We start from the raw sequence: 14,745 nt of genomic DNA, 5'->3' as shown, positions 1-14,745 counted from the left end.
ACTATAAAACCAGACAACTTGCACCCCCAACTTTTAAAACCGGACAAGTTTCGTCCCTTGTTTTCTAATGTCCCGGTATAGGTGCTGGCTCAGCGTGTTTTTGACCTGTCTTCATCCACATGGCGCTATTTTTCTCTCATATGTTGCTCTTCTTCCTCCTTACTACCCGGGCATTCCATCGAACATTTGGCGCGCGCCTGCTCCCATGCTCAAGACCGTCGGTGGTCTCGTATGGCTCTTATACTGCTAGCCGGAACCATGCTACAATGCTTCGAAATACACATCACCAGCATAACCGTTGCCGCTCTCGGTGCTCCATCTGGACACGGTCTCGCCGCTGCTAGTCGCCCTCTTGCCGCTGGTCCGCACATAGTCGTGGGGCCTTCTCTTACTTCAGCAAACGCGTCGGCAGACTCGCGGTCCTGCGTTATGTACTCGAGTACATTGCACGGAACGTCGGCGACAATGACCATGACCATGCTGCTTTCGCCACCGTCTGTAGGCTGCACCGCCGCGCGTCGAGCGCTACTGGCGCACGGCTCAATCGCCACTCCCTTCAACATGAACATGGACGACACGTTTTTGTGGGCATGCATCAACTCGTGCAACTGGTGACATGCGTACGTGTGCTACTCGTGTGTTCTGGCCAGAATGAATCGAGCGATAAAGGTTCTGTACGTGCGTGTCTATGGCGGATGGGTGAATCAATCAGCTAGAGGTGAGCAATCATCCAGAGCAACGCGCGACCGAGCCTGGTTGGTGAGCACCAGCACCCGTCGTTGATGACCGTGCCATGATCGTTCACGCCATGCTCACCGTACTTCGCATGCTTGTGTAGCCTCCATGCTTCGCGCTGTCGCGCGAGCTGCGCCCCGCCATGGCCAATCTGCAAGCAACCGCCATCTGTTGTCCTGCTGGCCACCATGCCGTTGGCTGCTCCCCTGAACACCGGCGCGCCGAGCCTACCACCTCAACGCTACCGTGGTCTCGCCGCAGCTCTCGTGCCGCCAGAGACCGTCCATTCCACGAGGTGCCCCAGGCCGGCAAACTGGTCACAAAGCCAACGTGGTCCATCCCGGCAACACGCAGGTCGAGCAACGGCGATCTCCCATCTCCTGGCGCCGCGCTCACGCTGTTGAGATCACCACCACCGATAGCTTGCTCCTCGCTGCGCTCCCTGCCCGCAGACGCCGCGTGAGAGAGCGGTGGAGTAGAGAGAGAGAGAGACAGGAACCGGGACAGGTCAATTTTGGGGTCTTCTTTGCCAGGTTGGCATGGACAGGTCAAAACCGGGGTGAGTCATCATCAAAACTGGTCAAAATCAAGATTAGGGACAAAACTTGCCCGGTTTCAAGAGTTGGAGGTGTAAGTTATCCGCTTTCGTAGTTGAGGGACTAAATGTAAACTTCGCCCAGAGTTGAGGGACGAAAAGTATACTTTTCTCAAACTGTTTTAAAATATAAGACCTTTTAGAGACGCCGTCTCTGGCGGCAGCTTCCCCCTCCAGATCCATCTCCGTCGTGCCGTCCTCCTCCTTCGGATCCTTCTCCGGTGCGTCGACGAAACAGAAAGATGATCCCCGGCAGAGCTCTGCCGGGGAGCTAGCCCCCAGCGCAGGTGAGCCGCCAGCCCCCACTCATCATCATCCCCCATCCATCTCAATCTCACTCACCCAATCCGATCCAGTTTGGTGTGAGAATGGAAACTGCATGCCAGGCGCGTTCTCCTCGAAATACTTCCTCCGTCCGAAAATACTTATCATTAAAATGGACAAAAAGAAATGTATCTAAAATTAAAATACGTCTAGATACATCTCCTTTTATCCATTTTGATGACAAGTATTTCCAGACGGAGGGAGTACAAGGGAGGGAGGAGGAACTTAGATCTGGCGAGAGGGCCTTCGATTTTCGTTTGGGTGTGATCGTTCGCAGGTGAGGGCTTTCTGAATAGTGTTGGGGCGGTCTCGGTGCTGCTAGAGACGCCATCCGGCTTCGCCGTCTTCTGCTTCTGTGGGCTCTTCCTCTACGCACCGGATGCACTACAGGTAATGTGATATTTCTTCCCTTGGTTATTTTATAATCGATCATGTGCTGATTGCTTCCTTTTGTCGTCGATTACTAATCCATACACTGTATTTCATCCTTGTCTTCAGAGGGTGTGGGCAAACTTCGCTACTTGCAGTAGAGCAAGAAACGTGAGTCTTTCTTTTCCTCCCCTTCTCATCGTCACCGCTAATCGTTCAGCGTCGACCTTGCATCGTTTGTAACCGACATTCTTTCTTTTTCAGTTTGTATTACACAACTGTTTCATGTACGAATATTGCTTGCTTAGTAACTGCTAGCTAGGAATGTTTGAGCCTTTCATGTGGTGCTACTACACCACTTCACCTCAGCACATGAAGCTTTTCTCAACTGAACGTGCTCATCCTTTGTTCATTATTTCTGTTATCAGGTTGTTTGGATGAAGGAATTCCGAACCTTTGACAACAAGTCCAGCGCCATTAATGCTGATACTGGTGTTAACAAACAGCTTACGGAGATGATCATGAAGTCACCCGGACCTGGGCAGGAGATACTAGTTGGGAAACCGGAATATAAATCTATAATTGAAAAAAGCTTGGTGAGTAGTATAAAACTATATATGTATAAGCTCCTTGTTTTCTTACATTGTTCACAAGTTTGAGCGCCATTTTTCATGTTACCTTTTCACAGGGAATACCCTGTCGGCATGATGAACTTGTGATGGAGGTAATGTGGGGATTAAAGCGTCTCATGCCTAGTTTGGTGCGCAGAGAAAAAACAGAGCTGCCTAAAGAAGATCTGCTCCCTATGAGTCAAGGACTACAGATGTTGTTGAGTCGTTATGGCTTTGATGTCAAACCAGAGATGGTGAGCAGATTTGGATGCAATAGTATTTTGTAGAATGTCTGTTTCAAAAACCAAAAATTTAGAATAAATTGCCATAGCATTTTTATTTCAGTGATGAATCAACCTCTTTATATCCTGCAGGTCAATGAGCAGATTGTTGCGACCGCATCCGTCTCGTTTGACTGTGATGCTTTTGAGGAGAAACGTTCTCCAGGCTTTTGATGTATTGGTCGCCACCTGAAGAAAATTTCCGGCATCGAATGTGAGAACTGGGACCTTCTGAAACTTGCGACAGCTTTTAAGATCACATGCAGCCGTGAAATTGACGATTCTAATGAGGTAAACCATACCTACTATGCAAATGGGTTCGCAGCAGCTCGCCGTGCATTTCATCTACACTTGTGACAGCTTTTAACAAAGCCTTGTCTCTTGCAGATGTTTCCAGAAGACGTGCAAACAAAGTTGCTGGATGATGCTGATAAATACGAAAAGAAGATAAATAAGTTAGTTTGCCTGTTGCACCACAAACAAATAGAGTCTAACCATCAGACCAAGACTCATCACAAAGATATGTTGGCTGTCCTGGTAAAGAAAGCGAAAGAAGCGCATGAGGCTGAACTAGCGGATGTCCCGTGAGAAGTAACACTGAAAATAAACGCTATGGCCAACGGATGGTTGTATAACCGGTAGAGGTTTTGGCATGCATCAGCTAGAGTTTAGTAAACTGGTAAAGCAGTTCACAGAAATTTCGTTGGTCTTGCTTCCTAAATCCCAAAAAACTCTATCGAGCTTGTTTCAGAACAAAATTTACATTGTCTCAATTTGGTTTGAAGTATACTGTCAAGGATTACCAGCTTTAAGCTGGTAACAAGTTTCGAATGAAGGGCGCGTCACTGCTACTGATGGGCGCTTTGATAGCTGAAGATGGTCATGTACCTCAGCTAACTAGACAAGTAGTACTAGTTGGGTAGCTTTTGCGTCCAGATTTTTGTAAATACTATCATGCTAATTGATGATGACTATAAAATTTCTGACACTTGAATTAACAAATTACAATGCCCTTGCTCCACAACATCAAGGATTCCCTCAAAAAAGTTTACTATCAAGGATTGACCTCTGTAAGAATCAAGAGTGATAAGAGAGCACTCTTTCTGGTTCCCCCCTTTCAGCCTTTGTTTAAACACCTTTTAAACCATGTTCTTCTTCAAGCATAATTGTATACATGAAGAACTCAAATGTCACTTCCTTCCACGCATCCGTCTCTACAACAAGAAACTGCAATATTTTTCAGAGGAAAATCTAGATGATGCAGACCAGAAAAGAAATAGAAAAACAAAATTAATATCAGAGCCAGGTTTCGATCCTGGGACCTGTGGGTTATGGGCCCACCACGCTTCCGCTGCGCCACTCTGATTTGTTTGTTTCATTAGTGCAACGGTACTTTACTTAAACGTTCCTGATCAACGGTACTTTTACACCTACTGGTATTGACTGACTGACTGATCATGACCATACAGAATATGTGTAAATGTGTGCTTCCATTGGAGGCCTCCGTATTGCACAACTTTTTATCTAAAAAATGTCTTCAAGGTAATCGCTCAACAGTCAACACCGTAGAATGCACTATGACAAATGTTTCTGAGATGAGAATCCCAATTCCCAATGGCAGTACAGCGCTGATCCTTCACGCTCTGTTCATGATTAGTCAGTTAGTCAATACAATGAATAAACGCAAATATTTCTTACCGGAGAGACCTAGGCGTCTGCAATGTATTTTTACAGTCAGCAGTTCCTGGGAGTAGCTTAACGCTTCTCATCTTCAAAACACGCTTAGCACAGAACATCAGATTACTAACTAAAGTGCACTAGAGCAGGCAACTAGATTTTAGGTGAAAACACAGTTCATAACACACCTAACGCTTCACAGAAAAAATTAGCACTACTGTTGAGAGAGGCATAACTGAAAGTAACCAGGATATCACTGGTAACAAATTGAGTTTACATGCAATGGTTGCTGAAATTTCAAAAATGCAAGCATTTAATCTAGAGCAACCTAACTTTCTGTAACATTATGAAGAGAGAGATCATAGCTTAGTTGGAGTTTTAAGAGTGAACATGATAGTAAGAATCATCAACAGAGAGCAAAAGCAGTGCATCAACCATCTCACAGTTATTAAACAGACTATTTTATATCTGGTTTGTGTTGCACTCCTTGGCACGCCTTCCTGCGGCATGAATACATGCTCCCTTAGTTTCCCTTCCCTTGAGAAGAGAGATACTATTAACGAAATCGTTGAAGCTTCAACTGACAGCTGTTTAGCATCAAGTTTAGCGAGATAAGTTGCAGCCTTTACATCTGCACCTTTTTCCAGCAACGCCCTGACCACTTGATTTAGCAGACTGGAGTTGGAAGCACAGCTAGCCTTCTCCATTGTTAAAAACATATCATCAGCCTCTGCCAGCAACCCTTCTTTTATGAAATTCGTCATCATTACACTGTAAGTCACAACAGAAGGCACCAACCCAATGGCTGATATAGTAGCAAACAAATCCTTGGCCTCTTCAATTCTCCTAGTTTTAAACATTGCAGAAATCATGGTAGTGAGTGTTATGACATCAATCTTCACGTTCGTTGCACGTAGTTTCTTGAACAGCTCTATTGCTTCATCAGTGCAATTATTTCTACAAAGTCCACTAAGAACTATGTTGTATGTGTCAACGCCCACTGGTATGCCACTTTCAGTCATCGTATTGAATTTTTCCTTTGCACAAACTGTTCTCCCGGAGCAAAACAGCCCATCCAGTATAATGTTGTATATAATAGTCATGGGCTTAACCCCGCTGAGTGACATTTCCCTGAAAAGGCTCAATCCATCGGCGATCCTTCCAATTTTACAGTAACCGTTAAGAAGTGTAGCATATACAACATCATCAGGTTGAAGGCCAGCAGATTTCATAGCATCGAGTACACTCAGTGCTTTCTCCACCTCGCCAACAAGGCAATATCCATCCATCAGTGAAGTGTACATAATCACATCAGGCCGCTGACCAATACCTAGGATGAAGTCAAACATATCCTGTGCCTCCTTTACCTTTCCTTCTTTGCAAAGGTCGTTTATTACAGGATAGAAGAACACACTGTTAGAACACAGACCTCTATTAACCACTTCAGAAATCAATTCCTTGGCTTTCACAAAATGACCATGAGAGCAAGAACCCAGAACCAGGCATTGGTAAACAGCTTTGTTAGGTGAAACTCCTTGATTGACCATCTGATTAAATTTGTCCAGAGCAGCATCCATCCTACCCATTTTGCAAAGTGAATCCATTATGATTTGATAGTCAAATACATCCGGGTTTACTCCTTGTTGCCTCATTACTTCGAACATGTGCATAGCCTCATCCATCACTCCACGTTGAGTGAAGTGCAATGTAGGTCCTTAAACTATTTCAGGGGTGTCACATAGGTCCTCGAACTATGAAAATTGTCATTTAGGTCCTCGAAGTACAGTAAGTGTGTCATCCAGGTCCAAAATCTCACTAACCCCCTCTAAATGGCCAGCTGGCATGGTGAACAGTGCGAAAAATAAAAAAATATGAACAAAAAAATCTGAAAATCTTTGGCATCAAAGATACCCCGGGTGCGTGAATAGTAAAAATGTTCATTAATTCAAAAAAATGTTCCCGAATATGGGAAAAATATTCGCGACTTTAAAAAAGTTCACAAACAATAAATTTGAAAATATGTTCGCGAACCACAAATATTGTTCGTGGGTATGGAAAAAAATGTTCGCGAACCACAAAAATTCCTGACTTTAAAAAATGTTAGTGAACTTTTTATTAAAGTCGCAAATATTTTTTCCGAATTCATCGTTCGCGAACATTTTATTAAAGTCACGAATATTTTTTCCAAATTCATCGTTCGCGAACATTTTTTTAAAGTCATGAATATTTTTTCCAAATTCATCGTTCGCGAACTTTTTTTGAATTAATGACATTTTTACTGTTCACGCGCCAGGGTCTCTTCGATGACAGAGGATCTCAGTTTTTTGATATTTTTTTATATTTATTCTTTGTCGTGTACTGTTCATCACGCACAGGAATTCAGGACTGTTTGCCGCGTACGGTTACGGTTACTGTTTATGTGCCAGCTGGCCCGTTAGAGCCTGTCAGGGAGATTTTGGACCTGAATGACACACTTACTGCACTTTGAGGACCTAGATGACGATTTTCATAGTTCGAGGACCTACGTGACATCCCTGGAATAGTTCAAGGACCTACAGTGCACTTCACTCCTCCACGTTTAGCATATGCATTGATCAGTATGTTGAAAATATGGTGGTTAGGTACGATACCATTCCGTACCATCGAATTGAAGAGATCAGTCATATCCTCGAAGGATCCATCTTTGACATACTCCCTCCGTTCCATAATGTAGCGCATATAGATTTTTTACAAAGTCAAACTTTATAAACTTTGACCAAGTTTATATAGAAAACTATTTATATCTACAATACCAAATGTATATAATATGAAAGTATGTGTTGTGATGTATCTAAGCACACGTATTTGGTATTCTAGATGTATATGATTTTCTCTACAAACTTGGTCAAAGTTTATAAAGTTTGACTTCTAGAAAAATCTATATGCGCTACATTGTGGAACGGAGGGAGTACCCATTAAGCATAGTAGAGTAGGAGACGATATTAGGTTTCAGGCCCTTTGCAGCCATAGAGTCAAAAATTTCTCTAGCTTCCTTTGTCCTTCTGTGCTTGCAAAGGGAATCGATTAATGAGGTCAACGTGACAACGTCTGGTACAACACCAAGACTTGCCATTTCTTTGAATACCCTAAGTGCCTCCTTCCACTGACCAAAAGTAGAATATCCATGGATCAGATAGCTATATGTCTTGATATTGGGTTCAATTCCTTGATCAACCATTTGCCGAAGGAGCACTTCTGCCTTGTCCATTGCTCCGGACTTGCTTAGTGCGTCCATGATTGAGGTGTAGGTCACCACATCAGGTTGAACTCCCAGTTGGGGCATCTCATGGAAGAGATTGCACGCTTTGTCTACTTCACCTTCTTTCAAGCAGCCGTTGATTACTATGTTGTACGAGAAGACATCAGGCGCACAGTGTAGTTCAGGTGTCCGGTGGAGCAGCATGTCCAAAGCCTCATTTGAGCGCTTGGCCTGGCAAAGCCCCTTGAGGAGATTGTTGAAGGAGATGACCCCCAAGCGCAGCCCCAACCTGAGGAGGCGGCCGAAGAAGGCAACCACCAAGTCCGGGCGGCGTGCACGGCAGCAGCAGTCCATGAGGATGGAATAGGTACAGAGCGTGGGCGACACCATCCGTGCACCAGCGCCTCGGGACATGCGGTTGAAGAGGGCGATGGCAAGGCCCGGACCATCGCTGCAGGCAGCTGAGGGCGGTGCACGGGCGAGGGCGGCAAGAAAGTTGTTCAGCTTGCGTACTGGGACTGTCGCGGCTTGGCTCAGCAATTCGTCGAACAGGTGGTGCGCGTCCTGCCGACTTAGCGTTCCGGCGCGGACGCGCTCCGTGGCGGCAGCCAAGGCGGCGAGGGGAGGTCGGCGCTCTCGTGAAGGAGCCTTGAAGGAGGACAGGCGGGCGGCTGGCATTGCTGGCCGTCTCCAGCGGAGGTCGGCGCGCCAGTGCACGGATCTCGCCCTCTGGAGAGGCTGAGCGACCGTCCGCGCGTCCCCTGACGAGGCGCACCGAGCTCGGCGCGCGCGCGCACCAACCAGGCTCTCGGGGGAACGCGTTCGGCAGCGGCGACGGAGAGGAGGCCCCGGCGCCCGAGCGGGAAGCGCGGGAGGAGCAGCGCAGCTCCGTGGATGAGGCAGGACCGGTGGCGAGCGGCCCCGGATGTGAGTGACTTGAGAGGACAGGAGGGAGGACCGGGGAGATGAATGTCTCCGATGCAGCTGGTGCCTGGTGGAGGCGCTCAAACAGGGGGATGCAGCTGTTTTTTTTTCTTCAGAGAAACCTTACCGGTGATGCAGCCTTGTCTTGCAGAGCAAAAAAAATAAATAGATAAACAAAAAACCAAGCAACAAATTATCAGAGCCAGGTTTCGATCCTGGGACCTATGGGTTATGGGCCCACCACGCTTCCGCTGCGCCACTCTGATTTTTCTTGTTCTGCATTTGCAATGCTAGCCTATAACAACGCTTGTTCATTCACAGCGAAACCAAAATTACTTGATTTTTTAGCTACAAAAAACATGGACACGCTGACTTAGTTATGTCCCGAGAAAATCTTTGCCCGTGGAACAGTGGCAGCTTCCAAACATAACCTTGCAATTTACCAAACAGATAAAACCTCGCTTTGTTGCAGGCCAAGCCATGCTATCCAACAAACCAAAACTTACACGCTCACGATGCCGATAAACCAAATTGAATGTTTGATAAATCAATCTGCTGTTGTACTGTATCGGTGTATACATTATGAGTTTCTTGGGCAACCCCGTCCCTTCCAAGGGATGCGTTGATAGACTTTGTGTTCTGTGACACAATCTCTTATAGTTAATCATTGCTGACTTGTGATTTCCATGGTCAGCTTCAATTGACAGGAGGAGGAAGGAGGCCTTCACACAGGTGTTAATGGAGATGGAGTTCTGGATCATGTTCAGATGAGTCCTTACAGATAAGGCTGAAGGAGGACAGCTTCAATTGCTGACTTATAGATAAGCAGCTATTTGGACCTTCGGAGGACAGTTGTGTATCCTTCGATGAGTCCAGGATTGAGGATGTGCCTCAACTAACTGCTCGTAATAATTATATTCTGGTTGCCCCATTCTCGGAGAAGGAGGTGTTTGATGCTATATCGCAGATGAAAAACAATAAGGCTCCCGGGCCTGATGGATTCCCGGCGGAGTTTTACAAGAGATGTTGGCACATTATTAAGGGGGATTTACTTCCAATGTTTCACGATCTTTTCTCTGGACAGCTTCAGTTATTTCACTTAAATTTTGGAACAATAACACTGCTTCCTAAGAAAACGGATGATGTGAGAATCGAGCAGTTTAGGCCGATCTACCTTTTCAATGTTAGTTTCAAAATTTTCACCAAGGTTGGGACTAATCGGCTCACACAGATTGCGCATTTTGTGGTGCAGCATTCCCAAACTGCTTTCATGCCGGACAGGAACATTCTAGAAGGGGTGGTGGTCCTGCATGAAACGCTCCATGAAATTCATTCGAAAAAGTTGGATGGAGTCATCTTTAAGGTGGATTTCGAGAAAGCGTACGATAAAGTTAAATGGCCATTCCTACAACAGGCGTTGCGTATGAAAGGCTTTGATGAAATATGGCGACGCCAGGTTGAGTCATATACGCAAAAAGGGAGTGTTGGAATCAAAGTGAATGATGAGATCGGTCATTATTTCCAGACACAAAAGGGCCTGCGACAAGGGGATCCGATGTCCCCTATCTTGTTTAACATTGTACTGGATATGTTGGCAATTCTAATAGGAAGGGCCAAGGAGGCTGGTCAAGTGGGTGGCCTGGTACCTCATCTAGTTGATGGAGGTGTGTCCATCCTCCAATATGCTGATGATACAATCATCTTTATGGAGCATGACTTGGAAAAGGCGAGAAATATGAAGCTGGTGTTATACTTATTTGAGCAATTGACCGGGTTAAAAATCAACTTTCACAAAAGCGAGTTGTTCTGCTTTGGTAGAGCCAACGATGAACAAGAGGCTTATAGGCAATTGTTCGGGTGTGATTTGGGGGCTTTGCCTTTCACCTACTTAGGAATACCAATCCACCATCGTAAACTGACAAACACAGAGTGGAAGTGCATCGAGGATCGATTTAAAAAGAAACTGAGTTGCTGGAAGGGCAAGCTCATGTCGTACGGAGGCCGTTTAATTCTGATAAATTCGGTTCTCACGAGTATGCCTATGTTTCTTTTGTCGTTCTTCGAAGTCCCAGTTGGAGTTAGGAAAAGACTGGACTTCTATCAATCGCGTTTCTTCTGGCAAGACGATGAGATTAAAAGAAAATACTGGTTAGCCAAATGGGATATCATCTGTAGACCGAAAGACCAAGGGGGTCTTGGTATTGAGAATCTTGAAGTTAAGAACAGATGTCTTCTCAGCAAGTGGTTGTGGAAGTTATCAAGTGGAACTGACGCCACTTGGGCGCAAATCCTCCGTAGCAAGTATCTTCAAACCAAAACTCTGTCTCAGGTGACAGTAAGACCGACTGATTCACCCTTTTGGAAAGGGCTTATGAAAGTAAAGTTGTCCGTGTTTAATAGGACAAAGTTTATTGTTGGTGACGGTGCCAGTACGCGATTCTGGGAGGATACTTGGCTCGGAGAGACACCCTTAGCAATCCAATACCCGTCTTTGTATCGTATAGTTCAAAGACGTGGGACTTTTGTTGCCACGGTATTACAATCGATCCCCCTTAATATTCAGTTCAGAAGGGCATTAGTGGATAATCGTTGGGAAGAATGGCTGCATCTAGTAAGGAGACTGATGGACATTCAGCTTTCCCAACAACCAGATGAATTATGCTGGAAGCTTACTAGGTCTGGAGTTTTTACTGTTAAATGAATGTATGTTGATGTTATCAATTCAAGCTCGATTCCTAGTTCCAAACATGTTTGGGCTGTTAAAGTCCCTTTGAAAATCAAAGTGTTTATGTGGTTTCTGCATAAACAAGTTATTTTAACCAAGGACAACTTGACAAAGCGTAATTGGACATGATCTACTAGGTGTAGTTTCTGTGATCGGGATGAGACGATCAAACACCTTTTTCTTGATTGCCCGCTAGCTAAAGTTTTATGGAGGACGATCCATATTGCTTTTAATATTACTCCACCGAATTCAGTCAACACGTTATTTGGAACGTGGCTTAACAGGGTAGAGCCCGAGTTAGCGAGACATATTCGTGTAGGAGTCTGTGCCTTGGTGTGGGCGCTCTGGAATTGCAGAAATGATTTGGTTTTTAACATGACAACACATATTCATTTTTGCAGGTTATTTTCAGAGCCACGGCGTTGATCTGTTCGTGATCGCTACTCACTCCGACGGAGGCCAGGGAGCGTTTGGTTACTGGATCTATCCGCTGGGAGATGGTAGCTCGGGATATCTTCAACCGGTTTGGATGGCGATCATGTAATAGGATAGGCAATTAGTTTACCTATCTCTTTTTCAGCCAGCCGGTTGTGGCGTCTTTTATATGGCTAGTCTGTGTTTCTAGCCCATGTTGGCTCTGTGTGAGCTTTGTTCACTTTTCAGTAGGAGACTTTGAGACCTTGTTGGAACTTATTTGGTTTAATAAGATGGCCGTATGCATCGATCTGATGCAGAGGCCGGGGTATCCCCTTTTCGAAAAAGCTGTGTTGAAGTGTCAAAATTGGAGCTGCAATTCACTATTTTCATCTGCACCACATTTTTGGGGTCCAGAGAATACTCTTCTGGCATTAAGTTCGAGAAAAATTAAGGGGATTTGTTTCTCAACTGTTTGTGTCAGAAGGTGTTGTGATGTACTGTGTCTGCTAGGACTTTCCAATCATTAGACAAATTAGTTGAAAGGATTTATAGGACTTCAGTTGATTTCTAATAGAGGGAAAAATCGAGCTTTCTGCTTAAACATTAACATAGATGATACTGAATATTGTTTGTTCTCTCTGTACAATTATTACTTAATTTGCTTTGCAATCATTTTATCCTAGCTAGTAGTAAGTTCCCACTTTAGAAAATTATATCTTGTCTTTGTCATAAACGATTTGCCAAAATTTCTGCAATGCCTGCACCAGTACAACGTTTTTATGATTCCCTTACCAATTCACCTTTAAAATAAACAGAGTTCATGTTTACCATGGAACTTGAGGTCTACTAATGAAATTTGAACACGAGAGAATTAGCATACACAGACCAAACTGAAGGCAGTACCATATATTTTACCTTAGTACTACTTACCGAAGGCAGTATCACAGACCAAACTGAGGTCTACTAATGTTTCTATCTGCCATTACAAGCATTTCAATCTGTTCCTCAACAAGTTTTGGGAGGGCATTTGATCCATCTGGCTTAGAGGTGGCAACCCCTGTTCTGCTCCAGAGAGGCGCTGGGTTATAAGTACAGGAGAGGAAGTCATGGGGGTACCATCTTTCTAACAATCCAGGTGATTTCAGTATATATTCTAGCGATTTTGGACACATCAAGTCGATGACACGAGCAGTGGTTTACTTCCAATACCCCGACTTGTCTGTTTATCACTCTGGGTGACTTCGTGCTCTCCAGGCCTACTTGGTCTTGATGCGATGTGGATTCTGCCCATCGAAGCATCTAATCGCGAACAACTCGAAGCAATACTATTCCGAAAGAATCTGAAACGAACAGACAGTTTGGAATCGGAGGGCAATGTAAACCCCTCTTCTGAAGCAAGGCATTGTAAATTCAAGCAGGGGAATTTCATCATCATCATCATCATCATCATCATCATCATCATCATCGAGTGATACATACTCGGGAGTATTTACAATCAGGAGGGACCTAACCAGCCAAGTCACACGGCGTGGCTGTTGCTATAGAGGTTTCTAACAGAGGCTAGAACTAGAAGAAGCAGGTAGCTGATACTAATTGGGACCCCGGCAGCTGAGGTACATGACCGTCCTCAGCCCCTCCTCGGCCTTCTCCGCTCGCCGCCTCTCCGCCGCCGCCGCTGCGGAGGCCGGAAGCTGCTTGGCGCCCTGCGAGACGCTGCCACCGACGTTGGCCCTGGCCTTGGCTGCCCGGTGGAGGGCGCCCACGCTCATGGCCACCATCCACGGTGCCTTCGCCGGGCCTACCATGATCCTCCCTTCTTCTTGCCTGGGAAAACTGGAAACTGTACTGATCTGCCTCAAGCCCTGAACTGTGTGATATCCGTATGTCTAGCTAGCAGTGAGTCTGGATTTTGTAGCGGCGGAGGAATTGGGCTGAAAACTGACCCGATGCTTGTGTCGATGGGAGGAAGGGTGGGATGGGGACGGGGTTATATACGGGAGAGCCGGAGCAAAACGGGTGGCTGGCGGCGCTGGTTTTACAGGAAACCGGGTGCTTTCTGTTCACTTTGCTTGCCTCCTCCGCACCCTCGCTTTCGTCCCGGTACGGTGGCTGTCGTCCTGCCAACCTCATCTCGTATGAACCGTACATGTGGCATGAAGCAATTTCGTTCTGACTTTTTTTACGACAAATTTAGTTATTCGAAGATGACAACTTTATTTATGAAGCATGACAACTTTCTGTTTGGATGGCAAGTTTCATGATAATTTTTTGGATTTTTTTTCAGATGGCGATTTTAATTGTAAAACCGTCAAGACGGTGTTACTTAGTGACACACGTGTAACTCTTATTATTTGAGTTTATTTTCTTGATTGATGAGTTGGTCATACCGTCTTGTATATTTATGAGTCAATTACATCACTGGTGCTTAAACTTGACGAGGAAAGTCACTTTAGTACCAACAAAACTTACGGCATACATTGAACTGGTGTCACAACTTGACTCGGGCGAGCGGTGCAAAACTCGATCTTATACACATGTGATGCTGATAAGGCGTGACAGCGTAGTGTGGGGCCCGATGTAAGTGACCAGGCGATGGAGACTAGGCATGTGGCCCTTTTTAAACATGAACACTTTTATTAACTTCATGAGTATTTTATTAAGAAAATCTGTGAAAAATTGAACTTATATGTAAATTTATTGATATATATATATATATATATACATATTATTAAACTACTTTAATGTTTGTATTTAATATGAAAACACTTTTTAAAATTATACAAAAAAATTATAATTCGCAATGGAAAAAGTCCATTTTACTATCCTGAATAAAGTGGGTGGTTCACTTT

General features: G+C 44.9%; 1 protein-coding gene and 1 non-coding gene across 2 annotated transcripts; both read right to left on the bottom strand.

The window, feature by feature from the left end:
- Positions 1-4,465: 4,465 nt before the first annotated feature.
- Positions 4,466-8,791, bottom strand: LOC119358312 (protein Rf1, mitochondrial-like). The gene is made up of 3 exons (XM_037624922.1): positions 7,533-8,791; positions 5,108-6,276; positions 4,466-4,558 (listed from the first exon to the last, which is right to left on the bottom strand). Exons 1-3 carry the CDS (start codon positions 8,506-8,508, stop codon positions 4,466-4,468), a joined length of 2,238 nt encoding a protein of 745 aa, XP_037480819.1. The 5' UTR covers positions 8,509-8,791.
- Positions 8,792-8,948: 157 nt separating this feature from the next.
- TRNAM-CAU lies at positions 8,949-9,020 on the bottom strand. The gene has a single exon. It is a non-coding gene; the product is annotated as a tRNA-Met (tRNA).
- Positions 9,021-14,745: the final 5,725 nt, after the last annotated feature.

This window comes from Triticum dicoccoides, chromosome 2A, assembly GCF_002162155.2.
Source record: "Triticum dicoccoides isolate Atlit2015 ecotype Zavitan chromosome 2A, WEW_v2.0, whole genome shotgun sequence".
NCBI lineage: Eukaryota > Viridiplantae > Streptophyta > Magnoliopsida > Poales > Poaceae > Triticum > Triticum dicoccoides.
This window is presented reverse-complemented; position numbering and strand designations above follow the sequence as displayed.

What these genes read in the sequence shown, in the direction of transcription:
- LOC119358312 (XM_037624922.1), bottom strand. Translation starts at nt 8,508, where the DNA reads ATGCCAGCCGCCCGCCTGTCCTCCTTCAAGGCTCCTTCACGAGAGCGC. An exon ending in GCTTAATGGGTACTCCCTCC is followed by an intron (nt 6,277 to 7,532) that starts GTTCCACAATGT and finishes CTCAACGTGGAG; the next exon opens with TGATGGATGAGGCTATGCAC. An exon ending in AAGGGAAACTAAGGGAGCAT is followed by an intron (nt 4,559 to 5,107) that starts GTATTCATGCCG and finishes AATCATGAACAG; the next exon opens with AGCGTGAAGGATCAGCGCTG.